General features: G+C 49.9%; 1 protein-coding gene across 1 annotated transcript in view; it reads left to right on the top strand.

The window, feature by feature from the left end:
• LOC140386059 (zinc finger protein RFP-like) overlaps nucleotides 1-24,440 on the top strand; it is a 147,058-nt gene that overhangs the window by 107,958 nt on the left and 14,660 nt on the right. The window contains exon 4 of the mRNA XM_072468644.1: nucleotides 9,917-9,939. Coding sequence (XP_072324745.1) covers nucleotides 9,917-9,939 — 23 coding nt within the window. The remainder of the gene's footprint in view (nucleotides 1-9,916; nucleotides 9,940-24,440) is intronic.

Here is a 24,440-nt window from a genome sequence, read left to right as displayed (position 1 = left end):
AGGTACAGCACGGGGTTAGATACAGAGTAAAGCTCCCTCTACACTGTCCCCTTTGAACACTCCCAGGACAGGTACAGCACGGGGTTAGATACAGAGTAAAGCTCCCTCTACACTGTCCTCATCAAACACTCCCAGAACAGGTACAGCACGGGGTTAGATACAGAGTAAAGCTCCCTCTACACTGTCCCCGTCAAACACTCCCAGGACAGGTACAGCACGGGGTTAGATACAGAGTAAAGCTCCCTCTACACTGTCCCCGTCAAACACTCCCAGGACAGGTACAGCACGGGGTTAGATACAGAGTAAAGCTCCCTCTACACTGTCCCCGTGAAACACGCCAAGGACAGGTACAGCATGGGGTTAGATACAGAGTAAGGCTCCCTCTACACTGTCCCCATCAAACACTCCCAGGACAGGTACAGCACGGGGTTAGTTACAGAGTAAGGCTCCCTCTTCACTGTCCTCATCAAACACTCCCAGGACAGGTACGGGGTTAGATACAGAGTAAGGTTCCCTCTACACTGTTCTCATCAAACACTCCCAGGACAGGTACAGCACGGGGTTAGATACAGAGTAAAGCTCCCTCTACACTGTCCCCATCAAACACTCCAAGGACAGGTACAGCACGGGGTTAGATACAGAGTAAAGCTCTCTCTACACTGTTCCCATCAAACACTCCCAGGACAGGTACAGCATGGTGTTAGATACAGAGTAAAGCTCCCTCTACACTGTCACCGTCAAACACTCCCAGGACAGGTACCGCACGGGGTTAGATACAGAGTAAGGCTCCCTCTACACTGTCCCCGTCAAACACTCCAAGGACAGGTACAGCACGGGGTTAGATACAGAGTAAGGCTCCCTCTACACTGTCCCCATCAAACACTCACAGGACAGGTACAGCACGGGGTTAGATACAGAGTAAAGCTCCCTCTGCACTGTCCCCATCAAACACTCCCAGGACAGGTACAGCACAGGGTTAGATACAGAGTAAAGCTCCCTCTACAGTGTCCCCATCAAACAACCCCAGGACAGGTACAACACGGGGTTAGATACAGAGTAAAGCTCACTCTACACTGTTCCCATCAAACACTCCCAGGACAGATACAGCACGGGGTTAGATACAGAGTAAAGCTCCCTCTACACTGTCCCCATCAAACACTCCCAGGACAGGTACAGCATGGGGTTAGAGACAGAGTAAAGCTCCCTCTACACCGTCCCCATCAAAGAGTCCCAGGACAGGTACAGCACGGGGTTAGATACAGAGTAAAGCTCCCTCTACACTGTCCCCTTCGAACACTCCCAGGACAGGTACAGCACGGGGTTAGATACAGAGTAAAGCTCCCTCTACACTGTCCTCATCAAACACTCCCAGAACAGGTACAGCACGGGGTTAGATACAGAGTAAAGCTCCCTCTACACTGTCCCTGTCAAACACTCCCAGGACAGGTACAGCACGGGGTTAGATACAGAGTAAAGCTCCCTCTACACTGTCCCCGTCAAACACTCCCAGGACAGGTGCAGCACGGGGTTAGATACAGAGTAAAGCTCCCTCTACACTGTCCCCGTGAAACACTCCAAGGACAGGTACAGCATGGGGTTAGATACAGAGTAAGGCTCCCTCTACACTGTCCCCATCAAACACTCCCAGGACAGGTACAGCACGGGGTTAGTTCCAGAGTAAGGCTCCCTCTTCACTGTCCTCATCAAACACTCCCAGGACAGGTACGGGGTTAGATACAGAGTAAGGTTCCCTCTACACTGTTCTCATCAAACACTCCCAGGGCAGGTACAGCACGGGGTTAGATACAGAGTAAAGCTCCCTCTACACTGTCCCCATCAAACACACCAAGGACAGGTACAGCACGGGGTTAGATACAGAGTAAAGCTCTCTCTACACTGTTCCCATCAAAGACTCCCAGGACAGGTACAGCATGGTGTTAGATACAGAGTAAAGCTCCCTCTACACTGTCACCGTCAAACACTTCCAGGACAGGTACAGCACGGCGTTTGATACAGAGTAAAGCTCCCTCTACACTGTCCTCGTCAAACACTCCAAGGACAAGTACAGCACGGGGTTAGATACAGAGTAAGGCTCCCTCTACACTGTCCCCGTCAAACACTCCCAGGACTGGTACAGCACGGGGTTAGATACAGAGTAAAGCTCCCTCTGCACTGTCCCCATCAAACACTCCCAGGACAGGTACCGCACGGGCTTAGATACAGAGTAAGGCTCCCTCTACACTGTCCCCGTCAAACACTCCAAGGACAGGTACAGCACGGGGTTAGATACAGAGTAAGGCTCCCTCTACACTGTCCCCATCAAACACTCACAGGACAGGTACAGCACGGGGTTAGATACAGAGTAAAGCTCCCTCTGCACTGTCCCCATCAAACACTCCCAGGACAGGTACAGCACAGGGTTAGATACAGAGTAAAGCTCCCTCTACAGTGTCCCCATCAAACAACCCCAGGACAGGTACAACACGGGGTTAGATACAGAGTAAATCAACCTCTACACTGTCCCCATCAAACACTCCCAGGACAGGTACAGCATGGGGTTAGATACAGAGTAATGCTCCCTCTACACTGTCCCCATCAAACACAGCCAGGACAGGTACAGCACGGTGTTAGATACAGAGTAAAGCTCACTCTACACTGTTCCCATCAAACACTCCCAGGACAGATACAGCACGGTGTTAGATACAGAGTAAAGCTCCCTCTACACTACCCCATCAAACACTCCCAGGACAGGTACAGCATGGGGTTAGAGACAGAGTAAAGCTCCCTCTACACCGTCCCCATCAAACAGTCCCAGGACAGGTACAGCGCTGGGTTAGATACAGAGTAAAGCTCCCTCTACACTGTCCCCATCAAACACTCCCAGGACAGGTACAGCACGGGGTTAGATACAGAGTAAATCAACCTCTACACTGTCCCCATCAAACACTCCCAGGACAGGTACAGCATGGGGTTAGATACAGAGAAAAGCTCCCTCTACACTGTCCCCATCAAACACACCCAGGACAGGTACAGCACGGTGTTAGATACAGAGTAAAGCTCACTCTACACTGTTCCCATCAAACACTCCCAGGACAGATACAGCACTGGGTTAGATACAGAGTAAAGCTCACTCTACACTGTTCCCATCAAACACTCCCAGGACAGATACAGCACGGGGTTAGATACAGAGTAAAGCTCCCTCAACACTGTCCCCATCAAACACTCCCAGGACAGGTACAGCATGGTGTTAGATACAGAGTAAAGCTCCCTCTACACTGTCACCGTCAAACACTCCCAGGACAGGTACAGCACGGGGTTTGATACAGAGTAAAGCTCCCTCTACACTGTCCTCGTCAAACACTCCAAGGACAAGTACAGCACGGGGTTAGATACAGAGTAAGGCTCCCTCTACACTGTCCCCGTCAAACACTCCCAGGACTGGTACAGCACGGGGTTAGATACAGAGTAAAGCTCCCTCTGCACTGTCCCCATCAAACACTCCCAGGACAGGTACCGCACGGGGTTAGATACAGAGTAAGGCTCCCTCTACACTGTCCCCGTCAAACACTCCAAGGACAGGTACAGCACGGGGTTAGATACAGAGTAAGGCTCCCTCTACACTGTCCCCATCAAACACTCACAGGACAGGTACAGCACGGGGTTAGATACAGAGTAAAGCTCCCTCTGCCCTGTCCCCATCAAACACTCCCAGGACAGGTATGGCACAGGGTTAGATACAGAGTAAAGCTCCCTCTACAGTGTCCCCATCAAACAACCCCAGGACAGGTACAACACGGGCTTAGATACAGAGTAAATCAACCTCTACACTGTCCCCATCAAACACTCCCAGGACAGTTACAGCATGGGGTTAGATACAGAGTAATGCTCCCTCTACACTGTCCCCATCAAACACAGCCAGGACAGGTACAGCATGGGGTTAGATACAGAGTAAAGCTCACTCTACACTGTCCCCATCAAACACAGCCAGGACAGGTACAGCATGGTGTTAGATACAGAGTAAAGCTCCCTCTACACTGTCCCCATCAAACACTCCCAGGACAGATACAGCACGGTGTTAGATACAGAGTAAAGCTCCCTCTACACTACCCCATCAAACACTCCCAGGACAGATACAGCACGGGGTTAGATACAGAGTAAAGCTCCCTCTACACTACCCCATCAAACACTCCCAGGACAGGTACAGCACGGGGTTAGAGACAGAGTAAAGCTCCCTCTACACCGTCCCCATCAAACAGTCCCAGGACAGATACAGCACGGGGTTAGATACAGAGTAAAGCTCACTCTACACTGTTCCCATCAAACACTCCCAGGACAGGTACAGCACGGGGTTAGATACAGAGTAAAGCTCCCTCTACACTACCCCATCAAACACTCCCAGGACAGATACAGCACGGGGTTAGATACAGAGTAAAGCTCCCTCTACACTACCCCATCAAACACTCCCAGGACAGATACAGCACGGGGTTAGATACAGAGTAAAGCTCCCTCTACACTACCCCATCAAACACTCCCAGGACAGGTACAGCACGGGGTTAGAGACAGAGTAAAGCTCCCTCTACACCGTCCCCATCAAACAGTCCCAGGACAGGTACAGCACGGGGTTAGATACAGAGTAAAGCTCCCTCTACACTGTCCCCATCAAACACTCCCAGGACAGGTACAGCACGGGGTTAGATACAGAGTAAATCAACCTCTACACTGTCCCCATCAAACACTCCCAGGACAGGTACAGCATGGGGTTAGATACAGAGTAAAGCTCCCTCTACACTGTCCCCATCAAACACACCCAGGACAGGTACAGCACGGGGTTAGATACAGAGTAAAGCTCCCTCTACACTGTTCCCATCAAACACTCCCAGGACAGATACAGCACGGGGTTAGATACAGAGTAAAGCTCCCTCTACACTACCCCATCAAACACTCCCAGGACAGGTACAGCATGGGGTTAGAGACAGAGTAAAGCTCCCTCTACACCGTCCCCATCAAACACTCCCAGGACAGGTACAGCATGGTGTTAGATACAGAGTAAAGCTCCCTCTACACTGTCACCGTCAAACACTCCCAGGGCAGGTACAGCACGGGGTTTGATACAGAGTAAAGCTCCCTCTACACTGTCCTCGTCAAACACTCCAAGGACAAGTACAGCACGGGGTTAGATACAGAGTAAGGCTCCCTCTACACTGTCCCCGTCAAACACTCCCAGGACTGGTACAGCACGGGGTTAGATACAGAGTAAAGCTCACTCTGCACTGTCCCCATCAAACACTCCCAGGACAGGTACCGCACGGGGTTAGATACAGAGTAAGGCTCCCTCTACACTGTCCCCGTCAAACACTCCCAGGACTGGTACAGCACGGGGTTAGATACAGAGTAAAGCTCCCTCTGCACTGTCCCCATCAAACACTCCCAGGACAGGTACCGCACGGGGTTAGATACAGAGTAAGGCTCCCTCTACACTGTCCCCGTCAAACACTCCAAGGACAGGTACAGCACGGGGTTAGATACAGAGTAAGGCTCCCTCTACACTGTCCCCATCAAACACTCACAGGACAGGTACAGCACGGGGTTAGATACAGAGTAAAGCTCCCTCTGCCCTGTCCCCATCAAACACTCCCAGGACAGGTACAGCACAGGGTTAGATACAGAGTAAAGCTCCCTCTACAGTGTCCCCATCAAACAACCCCAGGACAGGTACAACACGGGCTTAGATACAGAGTAAATCAACCTCTACACTGTCCCCATCAAACACTCCCAGGACAGGTACAGCATGGGGTTAGATACAGAGTAATGCTCCCTCTACACTGTCCCCATCAAACACAGCCAGGACAGGTACAGCACGGTGTTAGATACAGAGTAAAGCTCCCTCTACACTGTCCCCGTCAAACACTCCCAGGACAGGTACAGCACGGGGTTAGATACAGAGTAAAGCTCCCTCTACACTACCCCATCAAACACTCCCAGGACAGGTACAGCACGGGGTTAGATACAGAGTAAAGCTCCCTCTACACCGTCCCCATCAAACACTCCCAGGACAGATACAGCACGGGGTTAGATATAGAGTAAAGCTCCCTCTACACTACCCCATCAAACACTCCCAGGACAGATACAGCACGGGGTTAGATACAGAGTAAAGCTCCCTCTACACTACCCCATCAAACACTCCCAGGACAGGTACAGCACGGGGTTAGAGACAGAGTAAAGCTCCCTCTACACCGTCCCCATCAAACAGTCCCAGGACAGGTACAGCACGGGGTTAGATACAGAGTAAAGCTCCCTCTACACTGTCCCCATCAAACACTCCCAGGACAGGTACAGCACGGGGTTAGATACAGAGTAAATCAACCTCTACACTGTCCCCATCAAACACTCCCAGGACAGGTACAGCATGGGGTTAGATACAGAGTAAAGCTCCCTCTACACTGTCCCCATCAAACACACCCAGGACAGGTACAGCACGGGGTTAGATACAGAGTAAAGCTCCCTCTACACTGTTCCCATCAAACACTCCCAGGACAGATACAGCACGGGGTTAGATACAGAGTAAAGCTCCCTCTACACTACCCCATCAAACACTCCCAGGACAGGTACAGCATGGGGTTAGAGACAGAGTAAAGCTCCCTCTACACCGTCCCCATCAAACAGTCCCAGGACAGGTACAGCACGGGGTTAGATACAGAGTAAAGCTCCCTCTACACTGTCCCCATCAAACACTCCCAGGACAGGTACAGCACGGGGTTAGATACAGAGTAAATCAACCTCTACACTGTCCCCATCAAACACTCCCAGGACAGGTACAGCATGGGGTTAGATACAGAGTAAAGCTCCCTCTACACTGTCCCCATCAAACACACCCAGGACAGGTACAGCACGGTGTTAGATACAGAGTAAAGCTCACTCTACACTGTTCCCATCAAACACTCCCAGGACAGATACAGCACTGGGTTAGATACAGAGTAAAGCTCACTCTACACTGTTCCCATCAAACACTCCCAGGACAGATACAGCACGGGGTTAGATACAGAGTAAAGCTCCCTCTACACTGTCCCCATCAAACACTCCCAGGACAGGTACAGCATGGTGTTAGATACAGAGTAAAGCTCCCTCTACACTGTCACCGTCAAACACTCCCAGGACAGGTACAGCACGGGGTTTGATACAGAGTAAAGCTCCCTCTACACTGTCCTCGTCAAACACTCCAAGGACAAGTACAGCACGGGTTTAGATACAGAGTAAGGCTCCCTCTACACTGTCCCCGTCAAACACTCCCAGGACTGGTACAGCACGGGGTTAGATACAGAGTAAAGCTCCCTCCACACTGTCCCCATCAAACACTCCCAGGACAGGTACCGCACGGGGTTAGATACAGAGTAAGGCTCTCTCTACACTGTCCCCGTCAAACACTCCAAGGACAGGTACAGCACGGGGTTAGATACAGAGTAAGGCTCCCTCTACACTGTCCCCATCAAACACTCACAGGACAGGTACAGCACGGGGTTAGATACAGAGTAAAGCTCCCTCTGCACTGTCCCCATCAAACACTCCCAGGACAGGTACAGCACAGGGTTAGATACAGAGTAAAGCTCCCTCTACAGTGTCCCCATCAAACAACCCCAGGACAGGTACAACACGGGGTTAGATACAGAGTAAATCAACCTCTACACTGTCCCCATCAAACACTCCCAGGACAGGTACAGCATGGGGTTAGATACAGAGTAATGCTCCCTCTACACTGTCCCCATCAAACACAGCCAGGACAGGTACAGCACGGTGTTAGATACAGAGTAAAGCTCACTCTACACTGTTCCCATCAAACACTCCCAGGACAGATACAGCACGGGGTTAGATACAGAGTAAAGCTCCCTCTACACTACCCCATCAAACACTCCCAGGACAGGTACAGCATGGGGTTAGAGACAGAGTAAAGCTCCCTCTACACCGTCCCCATCAAACAGTCCCAGGACAGGTACAGCACGGGGTTAGATACAGAGTAAAGCTCCCTCTACACTGTCCCCATCAAACACTCCCAGGACAGGTACAGCACGGGGTTAGATACAGAGTAAATCAACCTCTACACTGTCCCCATCAAACACTCCCAGGACAGGTACAGCATGGGGTTAGATACAGAGTAAAGCTCCCTCTACACTGTCCCCATCAAACACACCCAGGACAGGTACAGCACGGTGTTAGATACAGAGTAAAGCTCACTCTACACTGTTCCCATCAAACACTCCCAGGACAGATACAGCACTGGGTTAGATACAGAGTAAAGCTCACTCTACACTGTTCCCATCAAACACTCCCAGGACAGATACAGCACGGGGTTAGATACAGAGTAAAGCTCCCTCTACACTGTCCCCATCAAACACTCCCAGGACAGGTACAGCATGGGGTTAGAGACAGAGTAAAGCTCCCTCTACACCGTCCCCATCAAAGAGTCCCAGGACAGGTACAGCACGGGGTTATATACAGAGTAAAGCTCCCTCTACACTGTCCCCTTCAAACACTCCCAGGACAGGTACAGCACGGGGTTAGATACAGAGTAAAGCTCCCTCTACACTGTCCTCATCAAACACTCCCAGGACAGGTACGGGGTTAGATACAGAGTAAGGTTCCCTCTACACTGTTCTCATCAAACACTCCCAGGACAGGTACAGCACGGGGTTAGATACAGAGTAAAGCTCCCTCTACACTGTCCCCATCAAACACTCCCAGGACAGGTACAGCATGGGGTTAGAGACAGAGTAAAGCTCCCTCTACACCGTCCCCATCAAAGAGTCCCAGGACAGGTACAGCACGGGGTTAGATACAGAGTAAAGCTCCCTCTACACTGTCCCCTTCAAACACTCCCAGGACAGGTACAGCACGGGGTTAGATACAGAGTAAAGCTCTCTCTACACTGTTCCCATCAACGCTCCCAGTACAGGTACAGCACGGGGTTAGATACAGAGTAAAGCTCCCTCTACACTGTCCCCAACAAACACTCCCAGGACAGGTACAGCGCGGGGTTAGATACAGAGTAAAGCTCACTCTACACTGTCCCCATCAAACACTCCCAGGACAGGTACAGCACGGGATTAGATACAGAGTAAAGCTCCCTCTTCACTGTCCCCATCAAACACTCCCAGGACAGGTACAGCACGGGGTTAGATACAGAGTAAATCTCCCTCTACACTGTCCCCATCAAACACTCCCAGGACAGGTACAGCACGGGGTTAGATACAGAGTAAAGCTCCATCTACACTGTCCCCATCAAACACTCCCAGGAGAGGTACAGCACGGGGTTAGATACAGAGTAAAGCTCCATCTACACTGTCCCCATCAAACACTCCCAGGACAGGTACAGCACGGGGTTAGATACAGAGTAAAGCTCCATCTACACTGTCCCCATCAAACACTCCCAGGACAGGTACAGCATGGGGTTAGATACAGAGTAAAGCTCCCGCTACACTGTCTCCATCAAACACTCCCAGGACAGGTACAGCATGGGGTTAGATACAGAGTAAAGCTCCCGCTACACTGTCCCCATCAAACACTCCCAGGACAGATACAGCACGGTGTTAGATACAGAGTAAAGCTCCCGCTACACTGTCTCCATCAAACACTCCCAGGACAGGTACAGCACGGGGTTAGATACAGAGTAAAGCTCCCTCTACACTGTCCCCATCAAACACTCCCAGGACAGGTACAGCACGGGGTTAGAGACAGAGTAAAGCTCCCTCTACACTGTCCCCATCAAACACTCCCAGGACAGGTACAGCACGGGGTTAGATACAGAGTAAAGCTCCATCTACACTGTCCCCATCAAACACTCCCAGGACAGGTACGGGGTTAGATATATTTAGTTATTGTTTTGATTGATAAATTTAATTAATTTATTCATTCCTTTGTGTTACAGGAAGTCATGAGTTGGAAGACATGGTAAAGATTACAATATTCTTTTTATGACTTCATAAGTGACTTGAGGATGTGTGCAGTGCAAGGGGAGCTCTCTCAACTTGCTGTCAGTGTAAATCTGGTGTTGCTGATCTGCTGCCTGCTTACTATTCATTTTAATGCATGACGAAAGATGATGGGCGCAGTTTAACAGCCTCGTCACACCCAGCCTGCGACAAGGCCGTTGAATCCAATAAGAAGCCTCTCGAGATTTGCGATGCTAGAGATGTCTCGCGAGATTCAATCAAACCTCAAGATGTAACTATCGAGGTCTGACCCGCGACAGCCGTGCGTGGGCGATCTCGGCACAGCACCATTCCCACAAACGTGGACCAGTTGTAATGGCATCTGTGGGGGAGGGGGGGGGTGGGGGGGTACCCAGTCCATTAGAGACGACCGGGTGGTCGGGGACAGGGTATGGTGGTACCCTGACACTCCCACTGGCACCTAGGCACTGCCATCCAGCATCATGGCACTGCCACCTGGTACTGCCAGCGTGCCTGTGTGGCACTGTTAGGGTGCCTGTGTGGCACTGTTAGGGTGCCTGTGTGGCACTGTTAGGGTGCCTGTGTGGCACTTTTAGGGTGCCCAGGTCAAGGTTGCCCATGCCAGAGGTTAGAGTCATAGATGTTTACAGCATGTAAACATGCCCAGCTTGCCCTTGCCACCTAGTTTCTATCACTAAGCTAGTCCCACTTGATCCATATCCCTCTATACCCACCCTGCCCATGTAATTGGCTAACTGCTTTTTAAGGATAGAGGTTAGGCCCAGGGATGCCTTATCAATAAATCCCCATGTTTTTTACAGCGCACAGTTGCTTCTGCAATGTCAAATTTATACTCAGAATGAAAATCAAAATCTGCCCTGGTGTTTTCTGGAGAAAAGTTGTAAGCAGAAGGAATGTGTCCAGATTGGGGCCTTTCACTAGAATAAAGAGAATTAAAGGTGTTCCAATTCTGAGGGGTTCTGATAAAGCGAACTGAGAAAAAGCCGTTGGTCGGTCACTCGCTATCTAGTTACTGTGAATTTTAGAAGAACAGATATTGGAAAAAATACCTGAACCCGAATGGGTGGGGACAATCGATTACCCCTCAGTCTTGGAACAGTTCCAATGTTCAAAGGAGACAAAACAAGTCATAAACAAGAAAATGAGACAGTAAATAAGTAAAAGTCCAAGAAGGCACCAATATGTCATCTACAGCCCTACACAAGGAGACAAACCAGAAATAATAATAATCTTTATTGTTGTCACAAGTAGGCTGACATTAACACTGCAATGAAGTTACTGTGAAAATCCCCTCGTCGCCACATTCCGGCGTCTGTTCGGGTAACAGAGGGAGAATTCAGAATGTCCAATTCACCTAACAGCACATCTTCCGGGACTTGTGAGAGGAAACCGGAGCACCCGGAGGAAACCCACGCAGACACGGGGAGAACGTGCAGACTCCGCTCAGACAGTACGGAAAGTACAGATCTCTCCCAGAGATACAGGTGGTACAAAAGTCCTGTACTCAGCCCTCGTCACAACCCATGCTCCCTAACAATGTAATTCACCTCCTCTGACATCAAGAAATAATATTCCTGGCCCTCGAAAGTTACCCAAAGGTTGGCCGGGTCCTGCACCACATACCGAACCTTGCTCCGAGAGAGCGTTGCCCTAGCCATATTAAAGCCCGTACTTCTCTTGGCCAGGTCAGCACCAATGTTCTGGTATATCCGAATCAGATTGCCTGTAGTACTGCCTCGCCTCGGGCCACCTCAACATCTTTTCTGCGTCCTGAAACTTGTGCATACGCACAATCATTGCTCGCGGGGGCTCCCCAGCCCTTGGCTTCTGCCACAAGGACCACTGGGCACAATCCACCTCCGGGGCCTTGCTCGAAAACCCTCTCCTCCACCAACTTTGCAAACATCTTCGCAACACAGCCAGTGGCACTACTTCCCTCCTACCCCCCGGCAGGCCCACAATGTGAGCATTTTGCTGCCGAGACCGATCGTCTTGGCCGTCCACCCTCGCACGCAGCACTTTACAGACATCCCCCAGGATCGCCATCTCTGCCTCGGACGACACAATCTGGTCACTCTGGTCGGACACCACCTTTTCCACCTCCTGGATCTTCGCCTGCAAGCACTCGTCCACCCGATCCAAGGTCCTGCAAAGAGATGCTACAGTCCCCTCAATCGCACTCCACCAGTCTTCCTGCATCTTCTTTTTTCGCTGCCAAAATTCCTCCTTAATAGAACTCATCAATTGCTCCATCGGCAGTTTAACCATCGACACCGACCCTTCCCCCCTCCACCATCTTCCCACCTTATGCTGCGCCACACATCTCCTCCAACCCCTGGGCCAGGGCTCTCACCGACTTTAACCGGCTTTGACACCCCGCAGACATTTCGACCGGAGGAGAAACAGTCACCATCCACTCTCCTCACACTTTATCCGTCAAAATCCCCCATTAATCAGGTTAAAAGGACCAAAACTCAAACCTCCAGGCAGGAGGCACCTCGGGTGCGAGTGATCAAACCACCACTGGATGTCCATCTGATTGCAAAGTTTCAGCAAGGGGGAGGGGGAGGGGGAGCAGCCAGCTGTCGTGGTGCATATAGGCACCAACGATATAGGTAAAAAATGGGATGAGGTCCTACAAGCTGAATTTAGGGAGTTAGGAGTTAAACTAAAAAGTAGGACCTCAAAGGTAGTAATCTCAGGATTGCTACCAGTGCCACGTGATAGTCAGAGTAGGAATGACAGGATAGCTAGGATGAATACGTGGCTTGAGAGATGGTGCAAGAGGGAGGGTTTCCAATTCCTGGGACATTGGGACCGGTTCTGGGGGAGGTGGGACCTGTACAAATCGGACGGTCTGCACCTGGGTGGGACCGGAACCAATGTTCTCGGGGGTGTGTTTGCTAGTGCAGTTGGGGAGGGTTTAAACTAATGTGGCAGGGGGATGGGAACCGATGTAGGAAGTCAGTGGGGACAGAAACAAAAGGCAGGAAGGGAGAGTGTGTAAAGCATGACCTGAGAAAGCAGGGCAGAGAGCAAGGAAGGTCTACATTAAACTGCATTTATTTCAATGCAAGGGGCCTGACGGGCAAAGCGGATGAACTCAGGGCATGGACGGGCACATGGGACTGGGATATTATAGCTATGACTGAAACATGGCTAAGGGAGGGGCAGGACTGGCAGCTCAATGTTCCGGGGTACAGATGCTATAGAAAGGATAGAATAGGAGGTAAGAGAGGAGGGGGAGTGGCGTTTTTGATTAGGGAGAACATCACGGCAGTACTTAGAGGGGATATATCCGAGGGTTCGCCCACTGAGTCTATATGGGTGGAACTGAAAAATAAGAAGGGAGAGATCACCTTGGTAGGACTGTACTACAGGCCCCCAAATAGTTAGCGGGAAATTGAGGAGCAAATATGTAAGGAGATTACAGATAGCTGCAAGAATAATAGGGTGGTAGTAGTAGGGGACTTTAACTTTCCCAACATTGACTGGGACAGCCAGAGCATTAGGGGCTTGGACTGAGGGAAATTTGTTGAGTGTATTCAGGAGGAATTTCTCATTCAGTATGTGGATGGACCGACTAGAGAGGGGGCAAAACTTGACCTCGTCTTGGGAAATAGGGAAGGGCAAGTGACAGAAGTGCTAGTGAGAGATCACTTTGGGACAAGTGACCATAACTCCATTAGTTTTAAGATAGCTATGGAGAATGATAGGTCTGGCCCAAGAGTTAAAATTCTTAATTGGGGCAAGGCCAATTTTGATGGTATCAGACAGGAACTTGCAGAGGTAGATTGGGGAGACTGTTGGCAGGCAAAGGGACGGCTGGTAAATGGGAGGCTTTTAAAAATGTGTTAACCAGGGTGCAGGGTAAGCACATTCCCTTTAGAGTGAAGGGTAAGGCTGGTAGAAGTAGGGAACCCTGGATGACTCGAGATATTGAGACTCTGGTCAAAAAGAAGAAGGAGGCATATGACGTACATAAGCAACTGGGATCAAGTGGATCCCTTGAAGAGTATAGAGATTGTCGAAATAGAGTTAAGAGGGAAATCAGGAGGGCAAAAAGGGGACATGAAATTGCTTTGGCAAATAATGCAAGGGAGAATCCAAAGAGATTCTACAAATACATAAAGGGGAAAAGAGTAACTAGGGACAGAGTAGGGCCTCTTAAGGATCAACAAGGGCATCTATGTGCAGAGCCACAAGAGTTGGGTGAGATCCTGAATGAATATTTCTCATCGGTATTCACGGTGGAGAAAGGCATGGATGTTAGGAAACTAGGGGAAATAAATAGTGATGTCTTGAGAAGTGTGCATATTACAGAGGAGGAGGTGCTGGAAGTCTTAAAGCGCATCAAGGTAGATAAATCCCCGGGACCTGATGAAATGTATCCCAGGGTGTTGTGGGAGGCTAGGGAGGAAATTGCGGGTCCCCTAACAGAGATATTTGAATCATCGGCAGCCACAGGTGAGGTGCCTGAAGATTGGAGAGTGGCGAATGTTGTGCCCTTGTTTAAGAAGGGCAGCAGGGAAAAGCCTGGGAACTACAGACCGGTGAGCCTAACGTCTGTAGTAGGTAAGTTGCTAGAAGGTATTCTGAGAGACAGGATCTACAAGCATTTAGAGAGGCAAGGACTGATTCGGGGCAGTCAGCATGGCTTTGTGCGTGGAAAATCATGTCTCACAAATTTGATTGAGTTTTTTGAGGGGGTGACCAAGAAGGTAGATGAGGGCAGTGCAGTAGACGTTGTCTACATGGACTTTAGCAAAGCCTTTGACAAGGTACCGCATGGTAGGTTGTTGCAGAAGGTTAAAGCTCACGGGATCCAGGGTGAGGTTGCCAATTGGATTCAAAATTGGCTGGACGACAGAAGACAGAGGGTGGTTGTAGAGGGTTGTTTTTCAAACTGGAGGCCTGTGACCAGTGGTGTGCCTCAGGGATCGGTGCTGGGTCCACTGTTATTTGTGATTTATATTAATGATTTGGATGAGAATTTAGGAGGCATGGTTAGTAAGTTTGCAGATGACACCAAGATTGGTGGCACAGTGGATAGTGAAGAAGGTTATCTAGGATTGCAACGGGATCTTGATCAATTAGGCCAGTGGGCCGACGAATGGCAGATGGAGTTTAATTTAGATAAATGTGAGGTGATGCATTTTGGCAGATTGAATCAGGCCAGGACCTACTCAGTTAATGGTATGGCGTTGGGGAGAGTTATAGAACAAAGAGATCTAGGAGTACAGGTTCATAGCTCCTTGAAGGTGGAGTCGCAGGTGGACAGGGTGGTGAAGAAGGCATTCGGCATGCTTGGTTTCATTGGTCAGAACATTGAATACAGGAGTTGGGACGTCTTGTTGAAGTTGTACAAGACACTGGTACGGCCACACTTGGAATACTGTGTGCAGTTCTGGTCACCCTATTATAGGAAGGATATTATTAAACTGGAAAGAGTGCAGAAAAGATTTACTAGGATGTTGCCGGGACTTGATGGTTTGAGTTATAAGGAGAGGCTGGATAGACTGGGACTTTTTTCCTTGGAGCGTAGGAAGCTTAGGGGTGATCTTATAGAGGTCTATAAAATAATGAGGGGCATAGATAAGGTAGATAGTCAACATCTTTTCCCAAAGGTAGGGGAGACTAAAACTAGAGGGTATAGGTTTAAGGTGAGAGATTCAGAAGGGCCCAGAGGGGCAATTTCTTCACTCAGAGGGTAGTGAGTGTCTGGAATGTGCTGCCAGAGGTAGTAGTAGAGGCGGGTACAATTGTGTCTTTTAAAAAGCATTAGATAGTTACATGGGTAAGATGGGTATAGAGGGTTATGGGCCAAGTGCGGGCAACTGGGACTAGCTTAATGGTAAAAACTGGGCGGCATGGACTGGTTGGGCTGAAGGGCCTGTTTCCATGCTGTAAACCTCTATGATTCTATGATTCTAAGTCCCAGGTGAGGTTGTTGACCCGAGTGCGATCCCTCGAGTTGTCACCATTTGGCTGGCATATCGCAAAATTGTTACAAACCCGGGTGAGGACGGATGAGTGGCTCCTTGTATTTATTCAATCCACCCTCTGCTGTAGCAACAAAGGTTCAATCCAACAAGGTTCCCTGACCCTTTTCCAGACCCAATAGTTATGATATCAATTTAATCAGGCTTTCTTGGTTAAGATAGAGTAAGTTTATTAACTATTAAAAAGGGAAAAATGGCAAAACACAGGCATCCACATTCTTACGGATTAGAAGTAAGAATCTAGTCTAATTGTAAGTAATTATAAATAAAGCATTCTAGGGAACAGTCCTTGAGTTTTGAGTGGATGTTGAGTGCTGTGGCCGTTATGGATTGATTCCAGTATAGTTTACTTCTGAAGGTGAATAGTTAATTCTTTGATAAAAGCAGATTGCTGCAGATGCTGGAATCTGAAAAAAAACAGAAAATACTGGACAATCTCAGCAGGTCTGACAGCGTCTGTGGAGAGAGAAGGGAGCTACCGATTCGAGTCCGGATAACTCTTTGTTAAAGCTACAGAGAACTGGAAATGGGGTCCGGTTTATAGTGTAGTGCGGAGGGGGGCGTGGAGCAATGGGGATGGATAGATGGACAGTGATAGGTGGAGATTCCCATTTCCAGTTCTCCTCCACATCCTCCTCATCGGACGAGGCCTGGCCTTCATCCTCCTCCTCCAGCACGGAGCCTCGCTTCTGCGCAGCAGCTAGCCACAATGCGGGCGGCCCTCTCAGCATCACACTGGAGGACCCCTCCAGAGCGGTCCAGGCACCTGAACCACATCTTCAGGAGGCTGAAGCCCTGCTCGACGACGCCCATGGTCGCTGCCTGGGTGTCATGGTAGCAAGTCTCCGCGTCGGGCTGTGGCCTCCGGATAGTCGTCAGCAGCCACAATTGCAGTGGATGAGCCCTGTCACAGGAGCAATCCCTCAGACGGTGAGGCGTCTCGAACATGTCAGGAATCGTCGAGAGTGCCAGGATGAAGATGACGTGCACAGTCCCCGGGTACCAGGCACAGGCGTGTATGATGCCCAGCTGATGGCCACATATCAGCTGCACCTTCATCGAGTGGACCGTTATCGGTTGGTGTGGAGCGGCCTGTCATCAGCTGGTGCTCTTAGGGAGACGTGCATCCCACCGATCATCCCCTGGACATCCCGTCGATGGCGGCGAACCCCGTGCCTGGGTACGCTGGTGCGCTCGATCCACATTGAAGTAGATGTATCGATCCACATGGGCATATAGAGCCTCCGTGACTGCGCAGAGGCACCTGTTCACCGAAGTCTGTGAGATCCCGGACATGTCCTCACTCTGGAAGGACCCCATCATGGTAAATGTTCAGGGCGACCATCACCAGGATTCACTCGGGAGGATTTAAACCAGTATGGCAGGGGGGTGGGAACCAGAATGTGAGCTTAGAAGGTGTAAAAACTGAAGGGGAAATAGAGAACCAAAATAAAAGAACAACATCACCCTCAGGCAGAGCCAAAAAGATGACAAGTGTGAGAAGGGAGGTGGTCAATGCAGGACTGAGGGTGATGTACCTAAATGTGCGCAGTATACAGAACAAGGTAAATGAGCTTGTTGCGCACATTGAAATTGGCCGGTACGATGTTGTGGGCATCACAGAGACGTGGCTGCAAGGGGATCAGGGCCGGGGTCTAAATATCCAAGGATATGTTGAAAGATGGGCAAAGGGGGCGGGGTTGCATTGTGAGTAAGGAATGAAGTTAAATCGATAGCAAGGAGCGATATAGGATCAGGAGGCATAGAATCTCTGTGGGTAGAGTTGAGGAATCGCAAAGGTAAAACTCCCTGATGGGAGTTATGTACAGGCCCCCTAGCAGTAATCAGGATGTGGGGCAGAAAATAAATCAGGAGATAGAAAAGGCTGTAAAAAAGGCAATATCACAATAATCATGGGGGGACTTCAATATGCAGGTGGACTGAGAAAATCAGGTTGTAGTGGATGCCAAGAAATGGAATTTGTGGAATGTCTAAGAGGGGTTTTTTGGAGCAGCTTGTGACAGAGCCCACTAGGGATCAGGCAATTCTGGATTTGGTGATGTGTAATGAGGCAGGCTTGATTAGGGAACTTAAGGTGAAGGAGCCCTTAGGGAGCAGTGACCACAGGATGATAGAATTTACTCTGCAGTTTGAAAGGGAGAAGCTGGAATCAGATGTAACGGTATTACAATTAAATAAGGGTAACTCCAAAGACATGAGGGAGGAGCTGGCCAGAGTTGATTGGAGAAGGAGCCTAACAGGGAAGACAGTGGAACAGCAATGGCAGGAGTTTTTGGGGGGTTATTTGGGAGGCACAGCAGAAATTCATCCCAAGGAGGAAGAAACATACTAAGGGGAGGACAAGGAGGTAGCGCCATTTGCGGCTGCAGTGGCAGCACATCCTCCAAACAGGTTATGGAGGGTTGACGGAGGTACTAGGACGATACCCAGATGTATTCCAACCCGGTATGGGGAAAATAAAAGGGGCCGTAGCCCGTATCCAAGTTGAACCAGGAGCCACGCCGCGCTATTTCCGGGCGCGCCCGGTGCCTTACGCCTTGCTCGAGAAGGTAGAAGGGGAGCCCACTCATTTGGAGAGTTTGGGTATTATCAGGCCCGTCCGTTTTGCTGACTGGGCAGCACCAATTGTACCTGTAATGAAGCCAGATGCCACAGTTCGCTTGTGCGGCGACTATAAACTTACAGTGAATACGGCTTCCCGACTCGACCGATATCCAATGCCTCGCATCGAGGATCTCTACGCGAAGCTTGCAGACAGACTCACGAAATTAGATATGAGTCACGCCTACCTGCAGTTGGAGCTGGACCCTGCCTCCCAACCATATGTAACGATTACTACACACCGGGGCCTGTATGAATATACACGGTTGCCCTTTGGGGTATCCTCTGCCTGCGCTATTTTTCAATGCGTCATAGAGGGCATTTTGAGAGGTTTACCACGTGTGGCTGTCTACTTAGACAACGTTTTGATTACAGGGACGTCGGAGCAGGAACATTTGCAAAATTTGGAGGCTGTCCTTAGACGCCTTTCGGAGGCTGGAGTCCGTTTACGTCGCACAAAGTGCGTATTTCAGGCAAAGGAAGTAGTCTACCTAGGTTATCGGGTGGACCGCGAAGGTTTGCACCCCGTCGCAGAGAAGGTGTGCGCAATTCAACAGGCCCCCACCCCAACTGACACTTCGCATCTTCGTTCTTTTCTCGGTCTTGTAAACTATTACGGGAAGTTCCTCCCCAATCTGGCAACGACGCTGGCCCCCTTACACCTGCTACTAAAGAAAAATCACACTTGGGTTTGGGGTCAGCCGCAAGAAACCGCTTTCCAGCAGGTAAAACAACAATTGTCGTTGTCTGGGTTACTAACCCACTATGATCCTGGAAAGCCTTTGCTCGTCACATGTGATGCATCCCCATACAGTATTGGGGCTATCCTGTCCCACAAGATGGAGAATGGGGCCGAGCGGCCGATAGCTTTCGCCTCCCGCACATTGACTGCAGCGGAGAAAAAGTACGCGCAGATCGAGAAGGAGGGCCTGGCAGTGGTTTTTGCGGTGAAACGCTTCCACCAGTACGTGTATGGCGAACCACTTCACTATCGTGACTGATCATAAGCCTCTGCTGGGACTTTTCAGAGAGGATAAGCCAATACCGCCCATTGCTTCCGCACGGATCCAGTGCTGGGCTTTGTTGCTCGCTGCATACGAGTATTCTCTGGAGCACAAACCAGGAACGTAACATAGAAAAGAAAGAGAACTCGCGTGGCAAGACATGAACATGGCAAGTCAATAAAATACAGAACTTTGTACATTGGATTCTTCCCGTACATGTCAGTTTCCGGATCCTTCATGTGTTTTCTTGCTCAAATGCCCCCCAGAGAAACCCCCCTTCCCCCCCTCCCCCCCCCTCCGCCCCCCAACGAACGTTGTTCCCCCCCTCTCCCCCTGGGTTGCTGCTGCTGCTGTCCGACCTTCATCTAACGCTCCGCGAGATAGTCTAGGAACGGTTGCCACCGCCTGTAGAACCCCTGCACAGACCCTCTCAAGGCAAACTTTATCCTCTCCAGCTTGATAAACCCAACCATATCATTTATCCAGGCCTCCCGCTGGGGGGCTTCGCCGGTACCCTCTTGTGGGGACACGTGTGATTGTCCCGGAAAAAAGACAGGAGCTGATACTAAGAGACTTGCACAATGGGCATCCAGGTGTGACCAAAATGAAAACGAGGCCTACAGGACCACTCCACATGCGGCGACTGGGGCAGCTCCCGCGGAACTCCTAATGGGCCGGAGACTTCGCACCCGCCTTAGTATGGTTTTCCCGGACATTGGCGCAAAAGTACGCCGCACACAAGAACGGCAGGGACAGGGATTTTCTCGGCATCAGCCGATTCGGCAGTTTGCGCCCGGTGACCCAGTGTTCGTTCGAAGTTTGGCTGGTGGTGCCCAGTGGATCCCTGGCGTTATTTTGCACCATGTGCAAGCCCAGGGTCGTCTCCAGCGCAAGCATGTAGACCACGTTCGGTCCAGAAGACCATCTCTTCCAATGATTCCCCATCCCCGGAGCTCATTTCTACAGCTACAGAGACCAGACACAGTAGAGAATGTTCCTCACAATCTTCCTCTGGTGCCTCACTCAAAGCCTGCGCAGGTCGTTACAGAACCGCGTGGTGACGGGGACGCCGCGATGACGGAGGCAGCGGACTCCCACTCCGAGATGGAGACACAGGACGCCTCAGAGGGGGAGTCCTCGGGCCCACGGGCCATGGATGTACAACTGTTACATCATTCATCATTACACGCCGCCCGATCCAGCGCCGCGTGCAAATGGTGTCCGGCCTGCAGCAAAACGAGTCCGATGCCCTCCTTCGCCAGGGTCTTCGGTGGATTCCTTGGACTTTGGTGGGGAGGGATGTTATAACCTGCCTGCTTACCACGGGCTGGGGACTAATGGCAATCCCACAATCCTTAGGGAGTATGAGCTTCCCCAATGAGGGGTGGGGGGGGGGGGGGGGCGGAGAAATCATTAGCAGATTCCCTGCATAAATAAAGCTGGCCAGTTTGGAACCAGCAGGAAGGAGTGTGCAGCAAGTGAGGTTGCTGCTGCTGTTGTATATATATGTTATTGTAAATAAATGTTATTTCTTTCTATCCTTCAACGCGTGCTGGAGTCTTCGTGGCCCTCACTAAAGCGCTGTTGTTAGGTTTGCAGATGATACAAAGATCTGGAGAGGGACAGGTTGTATTGAGGAAGCGAGGGGGCTGCAGAAGGACTTGGGCAGGCTAGGAGAGTGGGCAATGAAGTGGCAAATGGAATCCAATGTGGAAAAGTGTGAGGTTATGCACCTTGGAAGGAGAAATGTTGGCATAGACTATTTTCTAAATGGGGAAATGCTGAGGAAATCAGAAGCACAAAGGGACTTGGGAATCCTTGTTCATGATTCTCTTAAGGTTAACGTGCAGGTTCAGTCGGCAGTTAGGAAGGCAAATGCAATGTTAGCGTTCATGTCAAGAGGGCTAAAATACAAGACCAGGTATGTACGTCTGAGGCTGCATAAGGCTCTGGTCAGACCCCATTTGGAGTATTGTCAGCAGTTTTGGGCCCTGTATATAAGGAAAGATGTGTTGGCCTTGGAAAGGGTCCAGAGGAGATTCACAAGAATTATCCGTGAAATGAAGAGCTCGTCGTATGAGGAACAGTTGAGGACTCTGGGTCTGTACTCGTTGGAGTTTAGAAGGATGAGGGGGGATCTTATTGAAACTTACAGGATACTGCGAGGTCTGGATAGAGTGGACGTGGAGAGGATGTTTCCACTTGTAGGAAAAACTAGAACCAGAGGACACAATCTCAGACTAAAGGGACGACCCTTTAAAACAGAGATGAGGAGGAATTTCTTCAGCCAGAGGGTGGTGAATCTGTGGAACTCTTTGCCGCAGAAGGCTGTGGAGGCCAAATCATTGAGTGTCTATAAGACAGAGATAGATAGGTTCTTGATTAATAAGGTGATCAGCGGTTATGGGGAGAAGGCAGGAGAATGGGGATGAGAAACATATCAGCCATGTTTGAATGGAGGAGCAGACTCTATGTCTTATGGTCCGCGATGCTCAGGAGGTCGTGGATAGCACGTTCAGTGAGTTGGTCACACCGCAGATTAGGGTTGGTGAGGGAGACAGGGAATGGGTGACCAAAAGGCAGAGAAAGAGCAGGAAGGCAGTGCAGGTGTCCCCTGCGGTCATCTCTCTCCAAAACAGGTGTACCGTTTTGGATACTGTTGGGGGAGATGACTCACCCGGGGAAGGCAGTAGTAGCCAGGCTCATGGCACCGTGGCTGGCTCTGCTGCACAGAAGGGCGGGAAAAAGATTGGCAGGGCTATAGTCATAGGGGATTCAATCGTAAGGGGAGTAGACAGGCGTTTCTGTGGTTGAAAATGAGACTCCCGAATGGTACGTTGCCTCCCGGGTGCACGGGTCAGAGATGTCTCGGATCGGCTGCAGGACATACTGAAGGGGGAGGGTTGTCGTGGTGCATATAGGCACCAACGATATAGGTAAAAAAATGGGATGAGGTCCTACAATCAGAATTTAGGGAGTTAGGAGATAAGTTAAAAAGTAGGACCTCAAAGGTAGTAATCTCAGGATTGCTACCAGTGCCACGAGACAGTCAGAGTAGAAATTCAAGTATAGTCAGAATGAATACGTGGCTTGAGAGATGGTGCAGGAGGGAGGGATTTAGATTTTTGGGACATTGGAACCGGTTCTGGGGGCGGTGGGACCATTACAAATCAGATGGTCTACACATGGGCAGGACTGGAACCAATGTCCTGGGGGTGCTTTTGCTAACACTGTTGGAGAGGTTTTAAACTAATGTGGCAGGGGGATGGGAACCAGATTAGGAAGTTAGAGGTCAGTAAAGAGGCAGCAACTAAAGCCAGTAAGGTACTAGATAATAAACTCAATGTGACTAAGGGGAAGAGTAGACAGGGAAGAGATGATGAACGCAAAGGGACAGGTGGTCTGAGGTGCATTTGTTTCAATGCGAGAAGTGTAGCAGGTAAGGCAGATGAACTTAGGGCTTGGATTAGCACCTGGGAATATGATGTCATTGGTATTACTGAGACTTGGTTAAGGGAAGGGCAAGACTGGCAACTAAATATCCCAGGGTATAGATGCTTCAGGAGGGATAGAGAGGGAGGTAAAAGGGGTGGAGGAGTTGCATTACTGGTCAGAGATGATATCACAGCTATGATTAAGGAGGGCACGATGGAGGATTCGAGCACTGAGGCAATATGGGTAGAGCTAAGAAATAGGAAGGGTGCAGTAACATTGTTGGGACTTTACTACAGGCCTCCCAAAAGCGAGCGTGAAGTAGAGGTACAAATATGTAGACAGATTATAGAAAAATGTAGGAGCAATAGGGTGGTCGTGATGGGAGATTTTAACTTCCCCAACATTGAATGGGACTCATGTAGTGTTGGAGGCGTAGATGGAGCAGAATTTCTAAGGAGCATCCAGGAGAGTTTTTTAGAGCAGTATGTAAATAGTCCAATTCGGGAAGGGGCCATACTGGACCTGGTATTGCGGAATGATCCCGACCAGGTGGTTGAAGTTTCAGTCGGTGATTACTTTGGGAATAGCGATCACAATTCCGTAAGTTTTAGAATACTGATGGACAAAGACGAGAGTGGTCCTAAAGGAAGAGTGCTAAATTGGGGAAAGGCCAAGTATAACAAAATTCGGCAGGAGCTAGAGAATGTGGATTGGGAGCAGCTCTTTAAGGGGAAATCCACATTTGAAATGTGGGAGTCTTTTAAGGAAAGGTTGATTAGAGTGCAGGACAGACATGTCCCTGTGAAAATGAGGGATAGAAATGGCAAGATTAGGGAACCATGGATGACGGGCGGAATTGTGAGACTAGCTAAGATGAAAAAGGAAGCATACATAAGATCTAGGCGACTTAAATCTGATGAAGCTTTGGAGGAATATCGGGAATGTAGGTTAATCTCAAACGCGCAATAAAGAGGGCTAAAAGGGGTCATGAAATATCTTTGGCTAACAGGGTTAAGGAAAATCCCAAAGCCTTTTATTCGTATATAAGGAGCAAGAGGGTAACTAGAGAAAGGATTGGCCCACTCAAAAAAAAAGAGGGAATTTATGCGTGGAGTCAGAGGAAATGGGTGAGATTCTTAATGAGTACTTTGCATCGGTATTCACCAAGGAGAGGGACATGACGGATGTTGAGGTTAAGGATGGATGTTTAAATACTCTAGGTCAAGTCGGCATAAGGGAGGGGGAAGTTTGGATATTCTAAAAAGCATTAAGGTGGACAAGTCCCCAGGTCTGGATGGGATCTATCCCAGGTTAATGAGGGAAGCGAGGGAAGAAATAGTTGGGGCATTAACAGATATCTTTGCAGCATCCTTGAGCACGGGCGAGGTCCCGGAGGACTGGAGAATTGCTAATGT

This window comes from Scyliorhinus torazame, chromosome 11 (genome assembly GCF_047496885.1).
Source record: "Scyliorhinus torazame isolate Kashiwa2021f chromosome 11, sScyTor2.1, whole genome shotgun sequence".
In the NCBI taxonomy this organism is placed as follows: Eukaryota; Metazoa; Chordata; class Chondrichthyes; order Carcharhiniformes; family Scyliorhinidae; genus Scyliorhinus; species Scyliorhinus torazame.
Note: the sequence above shows the minus strand (reverse complement) of the source record. Positions and strands in the feature narration are given on the sequence as shown.